The sequence below is a fragment of the Phocoena phocoena genome, chromosome 7, assembly GCF_963924675.1.
Source record: "Phocoena phocoena chromosome 7, mPhoPho1.1, whole genome shotgun sequence".
In the NCBI taxonomy this organism is placed as follows: domain Eukaryota; kingdom Metazoa; phylum Chordata; class Mammalia; order Artiodactyla; family Phocoenidae; genus Phocoena; species Phocoena phocoena.
Genome location: NC_089225.1, coordinates 52531543 through 52556090, shown reverse-complemented (window position 1 = coordinate 52556090; position 24548 = coordinate 52531543). Strand labels below are relative to the sequence as shown.

General features: G+C 36.7%; 2 protein-coding genes across 2 annotated transcripts in view; one reads left to right on the top strand and one right to left on the bottom strand.

The window, feature by feature from the left end:
* Positions 1-8172, top strand: part of FASTKD1 (FAST kinase domains 1) — a 31625-nt gene extending 23453 nt beyond the window's left edge. The window contains exons 9-14 of the mRNA XM_065880553.1: positions 1884-2012; positions 3439-3570; positions 3913-4026; positions 6488-6626; positions 7277-7391; positions 7939-8172. Of these exons, the coding sequence (XP_065736625.1) occupies positions 1884-2012; positions 3439-3570; positions 3913-4026; positions 6488-6626; positions 7277-7391; positions 7939-8040 (731 nt within the window). The 3' untranslated portion in view covers positions 8041-8172. The remainder of the gene's footprint in view (positions 1-1883; positions 2013-3438; positions 3571-3912; positions 4027-6487; positions 6627-7276; positions 7392-7938) is intronic.
* A 425-nt stretch (positions 8173-8597) lies between these two features.
* On the bottom strand, positions 8598-22776 carry KLHL41 (kelch like family member 41). Its single transcript, XM_065880354.1, has 6 exons — positions 21591-22776; positions 17617-17774; positions 17389-17496; positions 14495-14680; positions 13681-13827; positions 8598-8965 (listed from the first exon to the last, which is right to left on the bottom strand). Exons 1-6 carry the CDS (start codon positions 22698-22700, stop codon positions 8854-8856), a joined length of 1821 nt encoding a protein of 606 aa, XP_065736426.1. The 5' UTR covers positions 22701-22776; the 3' UTR covers positions 8598-8853.
* Between the last annotated feature and the right edge of the window lie 1772 nt (positions 22777-24548).

Sequence of the window (24548 nt, the reverse complement as noted above, 5' to 3'; positions counted from 1 at the left end):
TCTAGTTAGGCTGTGTGAGACCAGTATAAATATATTAATTATGTCAGTATGATGCTCATGGGCTTTGCTACATTTTTGTGGGGTCTATATGCTAGATAGTGTCTAACCATGTCTATTTTTTTGTGTCTCTAATAGACAAAATGGGACCGATATGTATGTGTTTATTCATGTATGGGTGTATACATGTGTGGCATTCATATATACCCCCTTTTAGTAATACAACTATATATAGAAAGATGAGACTTGAAACTGAAAGGTGAGACTTTGAATGTGCTCTCCTGGTTGTTCAGTTGTGTGTCAACAATCAGAAAGAAATGAAAATACATTTTGTTATTTCCTTCAAATAAAGGATACAAGAGATGAGAGTTTGAGAAGTACAGCTTTGATTTTTTTTTAAGACTTACTGGGAAAATGTTTGGAAAATTCTTGGAGACCTGTATAAGCAAAATTCTAATGGAATAATACTTTTCTTTATTTTGAATAAACATTAGTTTTGACAGATCAATTTTGCTGGTGGAGATCATCGCTATTAACCTTGTTTGTGACTTGATCCTGCTTTATTAAATAAACTCAGCAAAACATTGAAAAGATTTAACATCTTTTTTTGTCCTTTGTAAGAACATTGCTGCTAATAGCACATTTTAGAGGACCCCTTCCCTCTCATCAGAAATGTCTCTTGGGAGAGAAAGACAAATACCATACGATATCACTTATATGTGGAATCCAAAATATGATACAAACGAACTTATTGACTAAATGGAAACAGACTCACAACATAGAAAACAAACTTATGGTTACCAAAGGGGAAAGGGGGTGGGGGAGGGATAAATTAGGAGTTTAGGATTAGCAGATACAAACAATTGATACTATATGTAAAGTAGATAAACAAGTTCCTACTGTATACCACAGGGAACTACATTCAATGTCCTGTAATAAACCATAATGGAAAGGAGTATGAAAAAGAGAATATATATATGTATATGTATAACTGAATCACTTTGCTGTATACCAGAAACTAACACAACATTGTAAATCAACTATACTTCAATAAAAATTAAAAAAAGAAAATATCTCTTGGATGAAGCAAATCCGGTAAATAACCTCAAGCCTTATCTCTGAGTGACTTACCGTGTTGCTGGCTGACAGGTAAGGGAGGAGGTACTGAGTGAGACCTGAGCTTCATATATGTCTGTATCCAGCCTGGGGGTCTGAGAGCCCTAGAGAGTAGCACAAGACTGTGGTGCAGACTCCAGAGCTGGACTCTCCAAGTTAAATCTCACCCTCCACTTGCTAACCATGTGACTTGGGGCAAGTCATTAAACTTCTCTGTGCTTCAGTACACTCAGTTTATAAAACGGAGATAATAATCATTCCTACTTTACACTGAAGTGAGGTTTAAATGAGTTAATATTTGTAAAGTGCTTAGATTCTGCACACATTCTGAGCGATATTATCAGTATATAGAGACTGGGATCACTTAGTTTTACATACTCCACTGACCCTTTCTTTGTTTTCAGTCTTTCTCTTTTCAAGGCAATTTTAAAGACTTTTAATGGAAGTATAATAGTAACACAGAAATGTGTACATATTCTTAGTATATATATAGTATGTGAATTTATACAAATTGAATCAGCCAAGGAATCAGTACCCAGATCAAGAAATAGAATATTAGCATAGTACCCTTCTCCCTGGCCCTCATTCCCATTCTTCACCCACCCAGAGGTAACCAATTTACCACTATCTGGACTTGTGACAGTATAGATTAATTTTGTCAAGGTTGTGTTTATATTATTTTTTTAAAACCTGGTTTTACCTGAATAAAGTATATATTACGTATATGTGAAGCAGCTGTACATTTTAATTTTTTTTTAATCTTGTTCTAGGTATATTGGATCCTCTCAAGTTAGTGTTTCTTGGTTACTCTTTGGCTACACGTGAATATTTTTCAGAAGATCTACTGAAGGCAATTTTTAACATCAGATTCTTAGCCAAATTAGATTCTCAACTTGAACGTATGTATATATATATATATATATTTTTTTTATTGTTTAGGAGTATTTTATTCACGTGGGTGATAAATGTATGATTTTTCTTTAATTATGTGTTAAACTATACATATAGATTTTATGCATTTTTTTCTGTATGTAAATTTCATAAGCGAAAAAAGTTAATAATGTGATAAGATACATAAAAACACTTTCAAAGAAAAACTGCTATATACTTGTTAAACATTATTATTAAAAAACAATAAACTTTTTGCTTTACAACAAGCAAGCGTAATATATTTTTTACTTTAATAAATTATCACTTGTATTTTATATCCAAGTTTCAGCTCTACCTACATACTAAAGCATTTAAATGTTAATACTGGGGGTTTTTTCTGTTTATAAAAGTATTTCCTGATTATTGTAGAAAATTTAGATTATAGAACAGTATAAAGTAGAAAATAAAAGATTATTCATAATCTTACCACCAAGTGAAACTACCGCTTTTAATGTTTTGGAGTATTTCTTTTCTGTCTCCTGCCCTTATATGTATGTTTATATACCTATATATATTTTAAAACAAAATTTGAATTATACATATGTTCACTTTTGTCTGTTGCTTTTGTCATTGAACTATATTTTGAACAATTTTCCATGCCATTAAATATTTTTTGATGTCATGATTTTTTAGTCTATAGAATCTGCCATTATAAGGAAGTAATAAAATTTGTTAGCATGTAGGTTGTTTCCAATTCTTCATTACTATAAATAATGATTATTATACATGAGTCATTGCCCTCATCTTTGTTTCCTTGGGATAGATTGCTAAATGTGGAATATTAGGTCAATGAATATTCTTTAGTAGTATTTTTTAAAATGTAGTTTTTTTGTTTTTATTTATTTTTGGCTGCTTTGGTTCTTCATTGTTGCGCACGGCTTTCTCTAGTTGCGATGAGCAGGGCTACTATTCGTTGCGGTGTGCGGGCTTCTCATTGCAGTGGCTTCTCTTGTTGCGGAGCACGGGCTCTAGGCGCGCGGGCTTCAGTAGTTGTGGCACTGGGCTCAGTAGTTGTGGTTTGTGGGCTCTAGAGCGCAGGCTCAGTTGTTGTGGCGCATGGACTTAGTTGCTCCGTGGCATGTGGGATTTTCCTGGACCAGGGCTCGAACCCATGTCCCCTTCATTGGCAGGCGGATTCTTAACTACTGTGCCACCAGGGGAGCCCCTAAAATGTAGTTTTAATATTCATAATTAGTGAAAAACATAGGTGTTTGTCCTAATCATCCCACTGAATGTAATAATTTAAAAATATAAAGCATGTGTATGCAAATGAAATGACTTTGTAATATGAGAATAAAAGTTACAACCATTATGGGGATAAATGAATGTGAAAAATGAATCGTCTTTGCTAAGTTCACGCTATCAAAGTCTATTAATGTATTTTTTTAATTTCAGTTTTATGTTCATCTCTAAATATGAAGGTCCAATTTCGTCTTATGGAATTAAATAGAGCGGTCTGCTTGGAATGTCCTGAATATCAGATTCCATGGTTTCATGACCGCTTCTGTCAACAGCAGTATAAAAAAGGTTTGAATTTTGTTTGGGTCAGAAAGTAAAGCTTAATTCTAAAGTACATTATTAGGTAGTGCACTGTTTTTATTGTTAAACCTAACCATGACACCAGAGTTCCTAAGAGTGCCATAACTTGTTTAATGGAACCATTTTGTAGAGAAATTTGTGTTGTAAGTATTTCTTAATATTTAGGACACTAAACCTCTTTTGGTAGAGAGCCAAAGAACTTGTGCTGAATTTAGTGTTATTGCAGGTGGTATTACAATACATGGAAAGTCTTGTTGGAAATATTATGGGATGATTTTCATTCAAAAGCTGATTATTTTAAGTGAACTAATTATTTTTATTTTCCTGAAGATTTTGGCAGTATGAATGGAGCACAACAGCAGATTTATAAAATGTTAGCAGAGGTACTAGGAGGAATCAATTTTGTAAAAGCCTCTGTTCTTACACCTTATTACTACACAATAGGTAAGTCTTTGGTAGGTTATTAGCTACTTTCAGAAAGCCAAACTAAACAGAATCATCTCATCAACTGGAATTTTTAAACTTTTTAAAAATTTTTTTGTTATCTTGGAAATTTTCAGGAAATTCCCTGGTGATCCAGTGGTTAGGACTCTGCACTTCCACTGAAGGGGGTATGGCTTCAATCCCTGGTTGGGGAACTAGATTATATCCCAAGCCCATTGTATTGCCAACTCATATTTGTACCTCACGTTGTCAAGAGGCTTATTTTTATGTGAAAATATATATAGATCATTAAAAATAAGATTTAATTGGTAATATTTGTATATAAGGATATGGTATAATTAAGACAATACAGTAGTATGATTAAGAACTAAGGATTGGAAGAAAACACTCATTTATATGATACGTAATACATGCTTATAGAAAAACCAGAAAGGACAGATAACAAAAAGGAAAATCACCCATGATACAAACACTCTTTACTTTTGGTGTCTATGTTTTTCCTTCTGACTTTTTTTTCATTTTTAATGACATTTGCTGTTTTCTTTCTAATTTTACAAGCAATACATGTTCATGTGTGCAAGAAATATGTACTTTAAAAAGTTCTGACTTTTTAAAAACCAAAATGGCTTATTTTATAGTGTTTGTAGCTTTGTTTATATGTTGTGAATATTTTTCTATGCCAACAAATATACATTATTTTTAGTGACTGCATAATATTTCATTGAATGACTATGCTGTGATTTATTAAGGTTTTTTGCTGGTATGTGCATCTTTCAAACAATGCTGTAATTTCATATGACAACAACAGTAATTGATACACTTACATATTATTAGGTTACATATTAATTATGTGTTAGATATTATGTGTTTTATATATAATAAACTTATTATGTCCCTATAAGTTTTGCAAATTATTCTATTTTATAGATAAGGAAACTGAGGCCCAGAGACATTGTTGTTTGCCCAAGGTTATGTAGCTGGCAGATGGCAAAGCCAGAATGACCTAGGCATTCTAGCTCCAGAATTCATTTTCTTTATGAGAAAAGTATATTTCACGTTCGATAATTAACTTGAAGATGCTTCAGTGCCCCAGTTTCCCTTATATATAAAGAATAGGTAATTAAACCTACTCTTTCTTCCTTATCATTGTTTCTTTTTTCATTTTTCTTGGTTTAAATACATTTTTATGATTGTTTTTATTATGTAAAAATTTCATACATATTCAAGAATAGAATCGTATAATGAACCCTCATCCAGCATTAAAAATTATTAATACTCACTAATCAGAGTCCCACCTGATCTTTTTCAAGCAAATCACAGATAATATATCATTTTAGAATGTATATCTAAAAGGATATATAACCACAGTGCCATCATTTTCACCTCTACAACTATTCGTAATAATTTCTTAATATTATATAGCTTGTCAACGTTCAAGTGTCTCAATTATCTTTTATATGTTTTATTTTACTGTTTGTTGGACTTTTCCAGTTGAAACCCTGTGGTGTCATTCAACATGCTCCTGCATCCCCTATTTTTTCTGTAAACCAGTAGTTAGATATAGAGGCTTGATTAGATTCAGGTTAGCTTAGGAGTGGCAGTGGTCATTTTTTGGGCCAGCTTTTTCATAGGTCATATGTGCTTCTTACTGCATCTTATCAGAAGACATACAATTCTGGTTGTCCCCTTTTTATTATATTAAGATTCATCAGTGTGTTTATATATTGTCAGCTTATCCGTTAGGAAGCTTTCCCACAGCTTTTCACCTACTGATTTTAGCAGCTATTAAAATTGTCTAAATGCATTATTCATCAAGGGTGGAAAAGTAGTGATATTCTACATCTGTCATTCTGCATTTATTAGTTGGAATTTGTCTAAAAAGAACTTTCCTATGTCAACTGTTTAGTTACCCTATGTACAGTTCATACAGGAAAGACAGGATACGTGCTTCAATCTTTGTCTTTACTAATTTTCAGATGAGTTGGTTTAGCTTCCTCCAATTGTGACCAAGAAATTTAAGGGGATTAAAATAAAACTGTAATGTGATTTGGCTTAGTGCAGTGCTAAATATAGCCCCCATGCTAAATAATAGTTTAGTAATACTTGCTGGTCGATTTTTTATTCATTGATTTTCAAAGAGAGGTGATCTTGGACTAGATCATATATACAAAATAAGCTGGATAGGGACTTCCCTGGCGGTCCATTGGTTAAGACTCCAAGCTTCCACTGCAGGGGGCATGGGTTCAATCCCTGGTCGGGGAACTAAGATCCTGCATGCTGCGTGGTGTGGCCAAAATAAATAAATAAATGAAATAAGTTGGATAATTAGGGAGGTACCTCATTCTTCATGTTTGTGTGTGTGTGTCTTTATATACATGTATAAATATTTAAAATATATCTTAAAATTTTACCTATAAGAATTTACCTAATTCATATTGTTGGTTCCTGTACTTTCTTATAGATTTTGAGTGTATCTTGGATAAAAGGAAAAAACCTATTCCGTATGGAAGCCATAATACAACTTTGGGAAAACTACCAAAAATACGCTCGGAATTAAATACTCAAATAGCTGGATCAAGACTGCCACCAGGAGCTGAAAAGTACCTTTCTTAGTTTCAGATTTTGTTATCTAAATGTTAAATTTGGCACGATTTAATGAACTCACCTATCAAGGATTATTTATAGTAGAATCTGCTCCTCATGTATCTCATGCATGCTACCCACATACCTTTGCTTTTCTTGTGCTTTCTGCTTTAATCTCCATCCTTCATTGTCCAAAGCCTAGCAATATCTAAAGCACTAACCTTCAAGTTGTCCTCAGTGGAAATAAATAGTGTCTTCTTCTTTGGACCTCCCATGCCTCTCTACTTTTCGGATAGCACATAGCTGCTTCCTACACTGCATTACAGTTACATACTATGTATCATATGTTCTTTGTTAAACTATAAAGTGTGTCCTTTTATTTTTGTATCCCTCACAGTGCCTTACATATGGTAGGTGCATAATAAATACGTATTGGACAAAGAAACAAATAGATAAAAGCATGCAGATACTTACTATAATTTGGTTTAAGTCTAATGAATCGGATTACTTGTCATTAATTACTAATTTAAGTAGAAAAATAACTTAGTATACTCATTTATTCATTTGGCGGTTTTTAGTTTATAAAGATGCACCCTTGTTCCTGAAAGGCTTATAATTTTTCAGTTTCTCAATTTCAGAAGTAAATATTTATTTTCATCTTATGTAGGATAGCTTTGGAATTTTTGGATTCAAGAGCATTTTGTAGAAACATCCCTCATTTAAAAGGAAAATCTGCTATGAAAAAACGACACTTGGAAATTTTGGGCTATCATGTAATTCAGGTATGAAATACTTATGTAATATTAGCCTTTAAAAAACCCAGAGACACTGGCTTTACACGTGTCCCCTTTTAAGGTGAAAGTTGTAGAATTACCTTTTTTTAATATTAAAAAAAGCTATATTAAAATCTTTCTGAAATAGAACACCCTGTTTTTTTTTAAGAATAGTAAATAAAAATAATTTTAAAAATTGTCTCTAGAAGATCTCTTGATTTTTATATTCATCTTACAATAAAGAGAGGCACTATGGAGATGGATGGAGTTATAAGAGAAAAAGGCTAGTGTATAAATATAAGAAAGGCACATGGGAAAAAATGTCGATTGTTGGTATTGTAGGAACAGGAGGATGAAAGGAGCTGTGAAGCAGAAAAGGGTCTTCCAGGTGTTGTCAAGAAGAAGGCAACCTTCCAAATAGGGTTCAAAGGCTATGCTTATGTAAACTAATGTCTTAGGGTTCCTATAGCTCTTCTCAGTATTCTTAGAGGTCTTCCCTGATGTTTTTTGCTGCTGCTTTTGATCTTTCATTCAGACTACATTACTTATTTTACAGATCCCTCATTTTGAATGGAACTCTATGGCACTGTCAACAAAGAATGCTCGAATGGACTACCTGAGAGAACGGATATTTGGAGAAGGCAAATCATCATCATAGTTTTTACTGAAAATTAGTTATCATGGTGTGTCATATTTGGACTTATTTTAATTAAGTGGCTTGATTCAATTAAAAATTAATGTAGAATTGATTTCTAGGTCAATTAATACCTATTAAAATAAACACATTTTACAGTGGACTACTTTCTCTACTATCTAGTTGGGAAATTGTTTAAAATTCTTAATATAAAAGACATGTAGCTTTTAAGAAACTTAAGTAGTTTACAGTTCATTCTTTGAGTACATACTATGTGGCAGGAACTATATTATTTTATTATTTTTAATTTTTTTAAAATTTAAATGAGACCCATTTATTATACTCCTTAAATAGCATTTCCAAAGTTTTCTTACAGCATACAATCTTTTATATAATGCATAGGATTCTTGTTATATCTTGAAGCATGAGGAAAGGTTTTTGCTATTTTAAACATTTTTAGAAAATGCAGATGTACATATTTCATTCTCCAATTTCATTTGTAATAGAAAACAAGTGTAAAGTTACCTCAACAATGCAAAGGAAAGGATTAGTAAACTCAGATTTAGGAAGCTTCTTTACAGTTGATTGAGACAGATTAACAAAAGGAATAATCTGTTCAATTTAAGATTTAATTTCTTAGAAAATGGTTTTAAGCTCTGATCATTACATTGAAGATTCAATAACTTTGGGGTTTTGATTCCCATTGCTAATCTCTTGGACAATAACATAGTGAATAATTTCTACATGAATCTCTGTATAGCCTTTTTAAAAACAATAAATTAAAGCCCTATTATCCAAACAGACCACCTCCCTATCTATTATGGTTTTTCACCTTGTTTATAGCTTAGACAGTTTGAAGAGATTTAACCGTGTTGCTAGGCAACTAGCTCCTGAAGCATAACGTATTTCTTTCAACATTCCAGCCCATTCTTTTTTATCATCTTCATACCTGATGGAGAAAAAGAAAGCAATCAGTAAGTTGTTTTTAAGTAGGTAGTTCTATAGATTTCCCCGTGTTGAATATACAAATGTTGTTCTCCGAGAAAACCCTACTGGCTTTTACCCAGAGGAGGATGCACCTGACTTGCAGACTAACAAACACTTGAATTCCTCCAAAAGTACGCATTCTCTGAGCATATGCCCATATTACTGGCATGGTATTTAATCTGGATGCTTAGGCAGTTAAACCTTCTGCGGGAATCAGATACCGTCCAGAGATGACGGGTAACAGACAGGCAATTAATCTTTCACCTTTGGACTGCTAAAGATGGCTGGTCCCCATGAGTCAAGGTCACCAAAGAGTAAGAACTGGGAAGAGCAGGGACTGTTAGTCACTTTGATTATGATTTCAGCTGTTCCCATACACTAGTGCTCAGCATGGTACATGACACTAGTGGTCACTCTGTAAGAAGCCATTCTCTTTATTGTCCTGTGTGAGTACTACTCTTACACTTGACATTAGGTAAGAACTGGTTGTCCCCTCTGAATATTCAGGGTTATAAAGATACAGACAACTTGGGTTCCTTTGAGACCTGTGTGCTTTTCCTCTGCCTGATGCCTGGAATGCCATCTCTGCATGAGAAACTCCTAAACACTGCTTCCTTTCTGAAGCCTTTCTCACCTTCCTCAAGCAGTTTGTTGTTTTCTCTTCATTTCTCACAGTGTCCTTTGTATGGTATCCGTTATAACAATTATCCTTCTATTTTAATTTTTTCCCCTATATTTATGTCCTCAACAAGCTCAAAAGTACATATATCTTATTCACATTGCTATCTTCCCTCCTCCAGAAGCTATCAGTACTTGGCATGTAGGAAATACTCCCAAATCATTCTACAAGGAGTGAGATTTAAAATAATTTTAAAATTAGCTGATGCCTATCTGACTTACATCAATGGCCCAAATTTAACAGCTGTACAGCTGTACTGTGCACTGAGTGATTTTTATGTAGGGAAAAGTAGACAAAAAATATTTTACCACTAATCAGGAAAAGAACCTTGATTATCTATATAAAATTTGGAGCAACAAATTAAAAGATAAAGAACAGTTTTAAATGATCTAATGAAAAAGTGACCACATTTAAGCAATAGGAGGTTGAGGTTAAATGAGGCCTAAAAGCATTTGCTTCCTGGCAGTTATATTTTTTACTTTCAGCTTGGTCAGTCCTACATAATGGAATGATTTCAAGAAAACATATGAGAAATGGAAATTATTTTTTACATCACAGTAAGAAGGTCTATAGATTTAGAATGTAGTACACTGTTATTTTCATCTCTGCATGTGTGAATTCACTAGGAAGTTGAGGGCAAGTGGGTAGCCACTTCTCTGTAGGTCAGTGGCTTTCAACTTATCGCATATCAAAGTCACCTGGAGGGCTTGTTAGAACACAGTTTGCTGGCCCCTACCTCCAGAGGTTCAGTAGGTCTGTGGGGTGAGGACTAAAGATTTGCACAAGTACTCAGGTGGTGCTGATGCTGCCTTGGGAACCACTGCAGATCATTGGTTCTCAAACTTAACTCGCAAATTGGAACTACCTGGAGACATTTAAAATGTTGATGCCTGGGTCCCACCCCTAGAGATTGACTTTTTTGAAGTTCCCAAAGTGATTCTAATATGCAGCAAGGTTTGAGAATTATTGCCCCAGATTTTATTACCTAAATGGAAAATACCAGTACCTAAAGTTAAAATTTTACAGCCAAGCAGATAATGATGAATGCCCCCTCCTCTTGCCTTTCCCAAATCCAGTGATTCCGAAGTTTGTCTGCACATTAGAATCATCTGGGGATCTTTTGGAAGTTCCAAAGCCCAAACTAAATCCCAGGTCAATTAAGTTACAATCTATAGAGGGGAACAGAGGCAGCGTCAGTGCTTTTTGAAGTTCCCGAGGTGATTCCAATGAGCAAGCAGTTTTGAGAAGCACTGCCTTAATCACAAAAATAAACCATAATGAGAATCCCTTCTGCTAAAATTACCAGGAGATGCTGTACTTTCCTTTTCCTGCAGTATTCTGTTGAAGCAACTTGGCTTTTTTTTTTTTGCGGTACGCGGGCCTCTCACTGTTGTGGCCTCTCCCATTGCGGCGGAGCACAGGCTCTGGACGCGCAGGCTCAGCGGCCATGGCTCACGGGCCCAGCCGCTCGGCGGCATGTGGGATCCCCCTGGGCCGGGGCACAAACCCATGTCCCCTGCATAGGAAGGCGGACTCTCAACACTGTGCCATCAGGGAAGCCTGCAACTTGGCTTTTGATCACCATTAGGATCCAGAGTGGCTCATGTGGTGTTCGGCTGATAGCACCATTCCTTAACATCAGTGTTTCTCAAGGCTTGCTGCATATTAGAATCACCTGGAAGGTTTTAAGAACTAGTGATGCCCAGGCCCTGCCTGCAGAAACTGATTTAATTGGTCTGCATGAAGGCCCAGGCACTGGTATATTTTAAAAGCAGCCAGGGGACTTCCCTGGTGGTCCAGTGGTTAAGACACCACGCTCCCAATGCAGGGGGCGTGGATTCAATCCCTGGTCAGGGAAGTAAGATTCCACATGCCGCGCAGTGCGGCCAAAAAATAAATAAAAGCAGCCAGGGTTAAGAATCACTGCCTATTCACTCTTAGTACCCATCCCCATTTTCCAAAAACCCTAACCTTCCCAGCCCTCCATTATTTCATATTTTTTTCTGCTGCTTTCCAGTCTTTTCCCATCTCATCCTCTTGCTAGGTCTAACCTCTTCCGCTGGAAATTTCCAGTTTCTTTATCTTCTTCCCTCTTTTTTGGAGGAAGAAAGGTAATAGTTAACTTCCTTTATTTTTTAAATAAATTTATTTATTTTATTTATTTATTTTTGGCTGCATCGGGTCTTTGTTGCTGTGCGCAGGCTTTCTCTAATTTTGGCGAGCAGGGGCTACTGTTTGCTGCGGTGCATGGGCTTCTCATTGTGGTGGCTTCTCTTGTTGCGGAGCACAGGCTCTAGGTGCATGGGCTTCAGTAGTTGTGGATCGCGGGCTCTAGAGCACAGGCTCAGTAGTTGTGGCGCATGGGCTTAGTTGCCCCATGGCATGTGGGATCTTCCCGGACCAGGGATCGAACCCGTGTCCCCTGCACTGTCAGGCGGATTCTTATCCACTGCGCCACAAGGCAAGTCCCAGTTAACTTCCTTTTATAGCCACTTTTTCTTGCCCCCTACACAGTTAGTTACTGTTACAGCAACATAAGGAAATGATGTCTGATGCACAAAATAATTGTTTGGTTAAGCTGCCAGCCTTTCAGCCTTCCAGTTTACCAGCTGGGAATAAGGCATGTACTGGTTCAGGCATAGAACAAATGTTACCTACTTTTCACTCTCAGGCTCAGTGTTATGCCTTCACTGATCACTCTTCCAAAGCTGTACTCATACACTTAAATGTGTAAGCAAATCACCCACTAATCTTGTTAAAATTAAGATTCAGATTGAGTAGGTCTGGGTTGGGGCTTGGGATTCCGCATTTCTAAGAAGCTCGCAGGAGATGCCAACACAGCTGGTTCACAGACCATACTTCGAGTACCAAGGTTCTGGACAATCTGGTGACAGGCCAGGTAAGGGTATCCAGACTTGGGAGTGGGGCTGGCCTTTAAACTGACAGGTAAAGCGTAAGTCTGGCAGTTTCTGGATGAGTATACAGCATGAACTCATGCTCACCTCAGGCAACTGAGATTTACCTCCTGTAAACTTAGATCAGCAAGCATGGTGCCTGGGCTGAAGACAGCACATGTGGTGACCTGATAGTGACCAGACGTCTGCACACTGTATGCCCTGCCCCAGCTATGTTACTATGTGACTTTCTTCCATGACACAAGTTACACTTCCGCTCTCAAGACTTCTGGATACACTGGTCCTCTACGTGACATTCACTGCATTAGAAACTATGGTAAACTACACACACACACACACACACACACACACACACACACACACCTTTTTAAATACATTCATTTTAAGCTTAACTGTAAAATAGTTCAATTGAGTAACAACTGCAAGTGTTATACTTGGGAGACCTACCCAGCACCTATCTTGGAGGTCAAGTGGATTGCTACTTTCACTTTTCTAAAAAGCTTTTATAACTGAATCCTCAGAAAATTGGAAAAATACTTAAATTAGATTCAAAATAGAGTTCATGAATCATGGAAAACTCAAGAGTTTAAGTGTTTATTCCAGACTCTGTCTTCTTAGGAAATAAAGTACTCTCTGGGAGAAAGGTAAGTGGTTTGGAAGCCTTTGCTCTACTGGATGCCTAGAGCGTTCATTTCACTTTTAAAGCTGGAAGGGAGCTTAAAGGATCAGTTGTCCAACTCTCAATTTCTGATTAATAGGCCCCGATAAGTTCTTTCCCAAGCTCACATCTAACTAGAAGCAGTACTTGATTAAGTAAGTGGCAATGTGTAAAAGTTCAACAGGTTCAAAGAGTGTTTAGTTTACTATCAAGAAGTAGCATACAGGGCTTCCCTGGTGGTGCAGTGGTTGAGAGTCTGCCTGCCGATGCAGGGGACACGGGAAGATCCCATGTGCCGTGGAGCGGCTGGGCCCGTGAGCCATGGCCGCTGAGCCTGCGCATTTTGGGAAAGTCTGGCTTCCTATTCAAAATTGTTTTATCTTATTTAATATTTGGTTCAGAAAATTGGGGTGAAGAAAACTTACTTCCATATGTCATTGACTTCAGTGGGTGCAAATTCTTTAGACTCCAGCTGAATCATGGCAAAACCACCAATGGCATACAGGGATCCAGCCAGGCTGACCAAACCGATGGAACTTCTTTCTTGGGGAAATTCAGTCATTACTTCCCACCTAGTAATTATTGAAGATACAGTTAATGTAAAACTTTAAAAAATGCCAAATGTATTTACCGAACAATTATAGGAAATTATAATTAAAAACTTCAAGTAGCATAAACATCCAAAATTAGAAGATTAAATTTGCTACTGGAAAATATCTAAATATTCCTTTATTTGAAAGATGTAACCAAATTAGATTTTAAAGCCCTCAATATGTCAATCCAAGAATACTTCACCTTCATTAGTTAGCACCTTCAGCAGTGGTTATCAAACTGTATGCCATAAATAGTGGAGCTTTGAGGCACTTCCCTGGCGGTCCAGTGGTTAAGACTGTGCTTCCCCTGCAGGGGGTACGGGTTCAATCCCTGGTTGGAAAACTAAGATCCCACATGCTGTGCAGTGTGGCCAAAAAAAAAAAAAAATAGTGGAGTTTTGGGGGGAAGTTCTAGGGCTCCTAGGTCCTACTGTGTTGGATTTCATTTGAATGCTAATACGAATTTTTAAAAACTGATCTCCATAGTGTCTCAAGAAATCTCCAAACCCTTTTTTTTTTTTTTCCGGTACGCAGTCCTCTCATGCCTCTTCTCCCCATGTCCTAATTGGAAAGCTTAATTTTTATCCAAAGTTAGAAATTAAAACATATAGTGATTCATATTCTGTAGTAAGAGATGGCAGCTTACTTATTGGTGGTGAGGTCAAAAGCTTCAACTGAAGCTGAAAGACCATCTTCAGTGACACCTCCAGCAATCACAATTTTGCCTTTATGAACTGCCACTCCAAACATGGAACGAGGGGTTTTCATTGGAGCCAGATCTTTCCAGTCTCCTCTTTTGGGGTTGTAGGTAAACATCCTGTTTGTACACTTTCTGTAAACATAAAATACAACAAAATGGTCCTTTTAGAAGCTTGCTTTTTTGAAAGAAGCAACTTCACTAATCACTTACCTTTGCTTCTCGTTTGAAATATGTAGTATAGTGAGGATCAGGAAAATTCTTAATCTGAACATATATCACCAAGCAAAGGACAATTCCAAATATGAGGACTAAAGCTATTTTAAATCTTAATTATACTACTGGAAGGTAGGGTCCTTTACTTTTGGCAATTGCCTAGAGGCCCAGGCAGAGTAGATTTTAATCCTATCTGCTACTAAATTCAATACACAATAGAGTTAACAAAAATTCATAAACCCTTTATTGTGCCTCAGTAACAAAGACGTTTATTCATTTCATTATCTGAATATCCTAAGAATGAATCAGTTAACTTAAGAAATAACTAGGTGTGAATGTACCTATTTTAAATGTAACTGCAATATGATGGCTCATTTTATTTTAGTCTACCACTAATGTACCAATGCATTTTAAGAAATCTGGGACTAAAGATTAGACAACTAGTCATCTGAGCTGATGAGTAATGAAAACAATTTTGTATGCTAAATGGTACCAGAAAAACCTGGACTTACCTGAATTATCCTTCTTAGTATGTTGTTATGATTCCATAATTTACTGATGGGAGTTCGAATTCCAAATAAGAATCGATTAACTGGATATATTTGGTAAAGCCAAAAAGCAACCAAACAAAATCTCAACTTTTTGTGAGGACAATTTTTTTTAGTTTTATAAAAGACCAGATATCTGGAGTAGAAGCATTTCCTCTAATATATGACTATGAGTATTATCTTAAAACTCCTCCATAAGAACATGATCCAAAATCATGTTCTTCAAATGCAGTGGCGATAACTAGTATAATTCAGTGCTTATTTTAGGTAATGACTCTTTTCAAAGTTCTTGACTTTGGCATTTGTCAAGCAATGTTCTGGGTTTTTTTGTTTGTTTTTAAAGGGAACTTTATTTATTTATGGCTGCATTGGGTCTTCGTTGCTGCGCGGGCTTTCTTTAGTTGCAGCGAGCAGGAGTTACTCTTCGTTGCTGTGCACGGGCTTCTCACGTGGTGGCTTCTCTTGTTTCAGAGCACGGGCTCCAGGCACGTGGGCTTCAGTAGCTGTGGCACGGGGGCTCAGTAGTTGTGGCGCACGGGCCTAGTTGCTCTGCAGCATGTGGGATCTTCCCGGACCAGGGCTCGAACCCGTGTCCCCTGCATTGGCAGGTGGACTCAACCACTGTGCCACCAGGGAAGCCCGCAATGTTGTTTTGGTTAATCATATTTTCAAGATTAATGTATTCTTACTGACAAGACCTGCATGCTTCTTACTGACACATCAATTTCCTAGTTACTAATACTACTTGAAGGAAACAATTTAAATCATTTGGCAGAGTCACTATGTTTCCAGTCATAACACTGCTTAATACAGATTTTCCATTCTATTACTCAGGAAAAATGTTCCAAACAAGATTTTGCTCTGAGTGTGTTTATAATATGGCCTTCCTTTAAATGTTTATTTGATGGGAATATCTGGCATTAAGGAGGACATCAAAATTTCAGAATATATTATCTTTGAATATGGACAGACTGTATAAAAACCCTTTGCTTTTAAAAATCATATTTTCTGTAATATATGTCATTTTAATTGAGTAATAGTCATTAACTATTAACTGCACAACATACAGTTCTTTAATTCTAGTACATTTCCATATTTTACTCTCCTTTCCTGCTTTGCCCTTAAATTCTTAATTCTGACTCCCTTTCCAGGATTGGGCATCTCTTGAACAAACTGGGTAAATGATACAAGCCAAATTAGGCAGAGTTTTCAGGGGCAGGAAATTTGTTCTCACTATTGAAGCTAAAAATCTTCATTTTACCAGACAGGCTACTGGCTTAACTGACTGACTTCTGGAGCACTCTAAACTCACTTCTCCCTTGGGGGTATAAGATCTCTTTCCTAATTACCTATCCCTTGAGAAGTACCTAGAAAGCAAGTTATATGAAACTTCATCCTCTTTTTCTCATAAGAGATTGGGTGCTACTGGGTATATCAGGTATATCTATTCTGTTTGATCAGTGCCTGCTTGTGACCAGTTGTTAAATATTTTGAATATCACCTGTCCAGGAGTAAATAAGTGAAACATTGCTGAGGAAAGAACTGCCCCCTTTTCAGTCCCCAGTCACCAGTTTCAAACTCAACTATCTAAATTCTCTCTGATGAATGTAAAGTACAAATCCATGATTTTTAAGCACTATTGTTTTAATAGTTATATTTAAAATATTATATTAAAGAGATACACTTAATTTGTATCTACTTATGGCTAAATGAATAAAAAGCTCACTGGTTTTAATGTAGTAAAATATAATTATAAATTAGCCAAATAAAAGGCTTGATTATGTTCCTAAATGCTGCTTTTCCACTGTAAGAATGCTTATGATGGAGATATTATGTTTGTTCTTAGCAATATGCTGGGCATACAGAAATTGACTTTAGCAACTTTAAAACTGTATACAGTTTTCCTTCATCAATCATTTTAAATATCCTCCAATAGCTTTTTGAAATTTTACTTTCAAAATGTTATGGGTGAGAACCAAGTCCTATTTCAGCGTGTAGATTCAAGTGAAAACAGGAAGGAACCCTTGTAATAAAAAAATCACTTGGATATAAACCATAAGGAGATGTCAGGGTACTTACTTGTCATCTGTCTTTCCTCCGAGACAATATATCATCCCCTTATGTGAAATCACACTATGGCCATAGACTTTGATAGGAAGTTTTTTAACTTCATTCCATTTGGCCGCCCTAAAATCAGAAGATAGAATTTATATGCTTTCAGTGAACTTCAGTTTCTAAAATTATGATTTTGATATAGGCACTCATATACCTGAATGCTTAGGAAACGAGAATGTCATGCCAACTTACACGGGATCATAGCACAATACTGAATCCAGTGAAGCCTCTGTTTGAAGGTCTTTGCCTGCAACTACATAGATTTTGTCATCTACTTCTCCCAGACCGAAGAGACACCTGGCTGAAGGCAGAGGTGGAAGTCCAACCCACTCAGATGCTACATTATCAAGCTGAAAGAAAGAATATATGAGGAATTGTGGAGCTTGTTACAGATGTACCAAAAAATATGCTATACTTTGTTGTTTAGAATTCATTGAGATAGTCAAAGTTCTCAAAAGTAAAACTACAACCCCAAAAGGATCATATTTTACCTTTGAATTACTGAGAAAAATGAGAAAAGCTACTTGGCCTACCAAAATAGCTAAAAGTACTCAAACCTGCAGAACTTGAAGAAAGAGAAAATAAAATAGTCACCGGAGATGAGTTAAGAACTGTGAGATTTCTTGTTAAATTTTCTTCCCATGTTGCCTTGTTCAGGTTTGAACAAGGACTCATAATACTTTTAGGATACTGGGGAAAAAGAGGGTCACAGTATGTGACTGAACCCCGCATGCTATATTTAACATGCTCCCAAGCTGGCGCCCGGGACAGCTGGACCTGTCGCTCAGTTCACAGACAGCTGGGGCACTAGGCATTATTTTTCTTTCCTTCAACATTTTTAGGTTCTCCATGCTTCACTTTATTACTTCGGATATAGGCAGGTGTTATAGCCTATAACTTCCTAGCCTTTTTCAGGGAGTCATTTAAAATACCCTTCTCTCTCTCTCGCGTTTATATTAGGAAGTAACTTTGCTTTTTTTTGCTACTGCCAGTTCTACAAGCCTAAGACAGCGCTCCAAGAGCCCACGCTCTGGGATAGGTGATTCTGATATGGCTGGCATCAGCTTTAGCACTTACTATTGGTAATTTTAAGATTTTCCACTTTGCATTTTAGGACACCAAAGCACAAGAAAACTGCTTTCTGAGGGTGCACATTCACAGATTTGTTGTCCTCTCTAGTGCTACTTCTATGCAGTCGAAGAAAAAGGAATAAAACCCAGAATAATTGGATACCAAGGATAGATGCAGATATTAAAGTCTGTGGTATAGGGAGGGGTCCCTATGGAAGCCTATCTCTATCTGGTCTAGTAACCGTGGTTAAAGCAAAGTACTATTTAAAACTAGCAGAGATGACCGGTTTGATCCCCACACATACACTGTTAGTTTGCAGTCACAAATTTCAACATCCAGACTGTGATCACTAATGTTTTCTTTTTTTCTTTTTTTTTGCGGTACGCGGGCCTCTCACTGCTGCGGCCTCTCCTGTTGCGGAGCACAGGCTCCGGACGCGCAGGCTCAGCGGCCATGGCTCACGGGTCCAGCCGCTCCGCGGCATGTGGGATCTTCCCGGACCGGGGCACGAACCCGTGTCCCCTGCATTGGCAGGCGGACTCTCAACCACTGCGCCACCAGGGAAACCCTGTTTTCAAATTTCTTGAAAAAAAATTATTTATCAATAAAGTGGTATGTAGTATAGTACCAGTAATAATGAGCATTTATGGAGTTTTTACTCTGTGATAGGCTTCATACTAAATGCTTGACACAGATAATCTCATCTAGTCCTCCAGGATAGGGACTTTTATTTTCTCCATTTTACATATGAGGAAACTGAGGTACAGAAAGTTTAAATAATTTGCACAAACTCACAGAGCTTTTAAGTGATACTTGATGCAAGTTATACAAATTCATAGTTTGTCTTTTTATAATGGGAACAGCAGCCATCATGATCCCAAACCGGAGGGTTTACAGCCCACACTACACAATACTGTCTACATACCCATACTACCCTGGATAGGGCACTTCCTACAGCAGATGAGACAGCAGACTGCCTGCCAGGCTTTTTTACAGATGAGCTGTCAAGCTATTTAACCTCTCTGGCTTCAGTTTTCTCACCCTTAAAATTAGAGTTTGGACCTAGATTACTTTAAGATGTGGTGTTCAAAGATTTGATGAAACTATTAAGTCTATGGAAAAAACCGGCTCTTACCTAGGTAAAAAAACTCTCATAATCTAATTCTAGTATACAATCAAAGGTCATATGAATCCTAACTTAATACATTTTAAACAGAGGTGACCAAGCAGAAAATACAAAGCCTGAGATTCTCATACATATATTTTCTTGTGAGTCATAACCCTCTTTTACAGTCAGGTGTTTTTATCCTGGCATCTTGTCCCACTATTTGTGCCTTTTAGAAGGAGCAAGGCATGGGAAATGACAGGGAGTCGACCCTTTCAACTTTGTATAACCTTTTGTAGCCAAAAGGAACAACATCAAGCAGGTTTCAGAAATGAGAGGCTGTGTCAATAAAAGCAAGGGCAGTAACAGGATGGAAGAGAATAAAGATAAGGCTATTAAGTATTCTTTGGGTCTATGATTTCCAGGTATCTGTCTGTATTTTGATGTCATTTTTACTTCCTAGATAAAATTATTGCCTTTTCAATTGAATTTACCCTTCCTGAAATTTATCTGAATTTAAAATTAGGGCTTAGGAAATTTTCTGGCCCACATTCAAATACTTATAAAAATAAAATAGAAGCTGTAATCATATTTCATAGTTAACATTCTTTAATGGAACTTGGAAAATTAAGAACCGTGATTAACATGTATTATTACATTTTTCAAGATTAGAAAAAGCTGGTTAAAGAGTGTGCGTTAGGGCTTCCCTGGTGGTGCAGTGGTTGAAAGTCTGCCTGCCGATTCAGGGGACACGGGTTCATGCCCCGGTCAGGGAAGATCCCACATGCCACGGAGCGGCTGGGCCCGTGAGCCATGGCCGCTGAGCCTGCGCGTCTGGAGCCTGTGCTCCGCAACGGGAGAGGCCGCAACAGTGAGAGGCCCACGTACGGCAAAAAAAAAAAAAAAAAAAAGTGTGCTTTATAAATGCACCGTATGTTACACACTTTGAAAGCATTCAGTGACTGTGGTATGACATTCTACACATGCTTATCTTTGGCCTTTCCAACTCAAGTGCCCATAAACCCCAGGCCATAAGTAGCCATGACCTAAACAAACTCTTTTGAACTATCTGTAAGCTACAAAGTACTGGTACTGACATTACTAAAGATGAAGGTTAAGCCACTGACTCCTTCATAAACTGGTAAATATAATGTGTTGATAATATGAAACGAACTCCTTTCAAACAAACTACAAAGAGTGTTAGTTTAGGAGGGTGTGTTTTCTTGGAAACTTCTATGGTTTCATAATACAGATTAAGTTGCCAATATGTCTAAGTACAACTCTGATCCAAATAAATTTGATCATTTATCATAAATATTTCTAAATACAATTAATCCAAATGAGTGACACTTGTGTAGACAGTGTTTCCTAGAAGGTAATCCAAAGCATGTAAAATATGTATACAAGTTCTTTTCATTTTCAACAAAAGTATATTTTAGGCAGTAACCATAAATAAGAGATGAAATGCTACCTCCAGGAACTTCAAATCAGTTCAAGGAAACTTGGAAGAAGGTAGAAAATCTGATCAATTATAACATTTTGTAATGTGTAAAGTACTTTGATTTGGGGAAATACAGTAACCTGTTTTTCAGAAAGAGGACACAAGATTAAATTTCGTTTTTACTAAAATACTGGACTTTAAAGGGTTACAGTCACAATCAACTATAAACATGACATTTTGGGTAAAAGTGCATAAAGAAAATTGTGAGCCATCACTTATACATTAATTAGAACCTCATTCTTTTCCAAAACGTTTATTAAATATTAATAGAACCTCATTCTTTACCAAAACGTTTATTAAATATTAACAAGCAGTTAACTGATTCAAATATTTGTCCGCCCTCCAAGTAATGAAAATTCAAGGGACTGGAATAGCACATCAAGAAGAATAAAATACAAGCAACCTGAATAATTCACAAGTCAGCTAACTAGATGGTGACTAACAGCCTTTCCTTTATGTCTCTACATATATGAAAATATCCTTTCTTACCTGGAAGAAGTACGACTGTAGAGGTTGATCTTTATTTTCTTCATCCACATAGAGGCCTCCTACCACGTACACCTGATTTTGCTGGGTAACAATGCTGGAATGATTTCTGGGGATCTGCTCAGCCAGTGCAGTAAGGTAGCATTCATTTTCCGTGGGATCATAAGCTACTGCAGCTGTGTCATTAACCAAGAGGATGAGGTCTTTGACAAACATTCCATGCCTGGGAATATCGTTCAGGTAACCAGGAAGTAAATCTTCATCACCAACATCACCATTCACCTCACTAGCCCCAGCCTTCTCTGTGTTTTTGCTAGGTTCTGGGAGTTTGCCTGCAAAGGCATCTTTGAGAACTTTGATTTTTTTCTGGAGTTCTGGGTTGCTTTTAATTATATCATCTTTCTCAACACGATCTTTAAAATATTTTTCTGTCATAAGGCGAAAACGGATACAATCAAACACTTCGCTAAGGTTTTTAACCCTGTTTTCTTTGTCTGTTCGCACCCATTTCATCACTGCCTCAAATACAGCTTCTTCCTTTTCTACATTTAGGCTGTCATTGGAAATGACTGAGATCAGCTCCTGTGGAGACAGTTGCATGAAGTCCTCTTCCTTACAAATCTGTAGAAAGCGATCAGACACAAATTCACGGGCAGAGATGGCGAGTCTCGGGCAGTCAAGAAGAAGTCCTAATCTTAGGATAGCTAGACAGTTACCAGGAGCAAGTCTTTTCTGAAGATAAGAAACGCAGACAGTGAACACGGAGGGGATCTGAAAGCGGCTGGCCAATGCAAAAATATCTTGCACATTTCCGTCGTTGAGATCAATACTGGCAGAGTACAGGTACTTAATGATTAAATCCAGTACAGCAGGATCCACATTATCTAGTACTACCTCCTTTTTTTTTGCCTCATCAATTTCAGATAAAAAATACTCACGGAAGTAAGGACTACAAGCTGACAAAATCAATCTGTGGCAAGGAAGATTTTTGTCACCTGCTTTCAGTGTGCAATCGATGAATTTTTTCTCATCCAGGAGATCTTTTAGACCATCCTGAAGAAGGGTGGATTGGTAAAGCCGCAGTTCCTCTGCAAGTTCCCGCTGGGAATCCATTTTGTGAGTAACCTGGGTAAGGAAGGGGACACTAAGGCCTTAGCTCCTCACAGCACACAGGTCTAGCAGTAAAAAGGCAGATCAGTGTGCTTTGCCCAGCCTGAAGCCTTTGCAATTTAATCCCACCAGCTAAATATAGATACCAACTCTAACAAGGGAATTTAGGAGAGCTAGTTTGGAAAGAAGAGTTCTTGCAGCTGTTACAGATTGAAAGGAACAACTGGAACTTTTAATCACTAAGGACACAGCTAAGAAACAAGAGATTTAAATGAAGTGGAAAGCTTTAAAATACATAAAGCATTAGAAGATATGCTAATAAAGGCTACCGCAAGAAAATGTTTATTAAACTAACAGAACACTGAATCATAAAAATGAGTCAGTCCGCTAAAAATGGTCTAGTGGCAAGCTACTTGGCTATCTGAATTAATGATGCAAAGTTCAAGAATATGAGCTGAGTTCATTTGGATACTCATAAGCAAGATCCCCTTTCCAATAACTGCTACAAATTTTTATTTTCTACTCAAAACAGTGGGATATATAATCTTCTTTTAGAAGTAGGAAACAAAGACTTCTACTTAGGTACTATAATTATAGATTTTTTTGGGAAAAAAAACCTTTAAAATAATAATATCCCCCCATCATGATTGAAAATAAATGCAGAGAAACTGCTATTTTCTAAGACATTCCAAATTATCGGTATTTTTAAGTGGAAAAACTATAATTAGTATTGAATTAAATTATGAAATTATTTGTTCACACCCTGCCTTGCTCTACAAAGGATTTGATGTGGCAAACATTAAGACAAGAAAAAAAAAAGGTTAAAAGTCGGCCCTAGGGAAAGAAAAAATCTACACACATACAGTAATGATCACTAAAGATATTCTGTGGTTTTGTGTTGATCTTTCATTAAATAAAAATTTAAAAAATAGAACAGATGTATTGTAACCCCATGAGAACAATGTAATCAATAGAACATAGCAAAATCAGGATGAAGTGCTACATTCCTGGTATAATTTGAAAAACAGGCTTTATATACACACAAGAAAAGTATATGACTAGAATCATAATTTAAGTTGTTGATTATAATAGAACACACCATATTAATTATGGGATGCAGAAAGCATGACTTGAAAAAAAATTGATCCTCTGTTTACATACAAATAGCATCATATACTTCTTCATGAAATATTTTATTACAAAATTATATTCTCACATTTTTAAAAACTCAGTGGGGCTGTAAAAATCCTGTAATTTCAAAGGTTGGTATTCTTAAACATGCTCAAAAGAACATAAGCTCCATAAAGACAGGGATTTGGGGGAGGTTTGTTTTGCTCAATGCTATAGCCACAGGGCCTCACGGGTCCTCCATAAATGTTTGTTGAGTGAATCAATGAATGCTCCCAGATCAGGGAATTATGTATTTTTAAACTTCAAGGTCTCCATCCATCAGTAAAAGTTTTTTCCCTTATTTTACATCACGGTGAAGTCAATGGTACTGTCAGCTGCCAAAACAACAGCTGAGAGAAGAGCTCATTGACTCTTTCCATTTATAGAGGCCACTAAAGGTTTTAACACACTAGAAAAAACCTACAGCTGCTCCCTTGTTTAAACAATAAATGACTCATTTCTCTTTACACGTAACACCTAACATCTGAAAAGATTAATGAGTCAGATGCAAACACAGTGTTTTGACGTTTTGAGATTATTCCTCACTAATTGGCAATTTTATAGTCTGTTTTGCTTGAAAAACTATTGAAACAATATTCCTAGCTGCATTTTTTTGACCTGTACACATTTTTCAAGCAACATTTTCCCCCAATATAGGTTATTATAACCCCATCCCTTAAA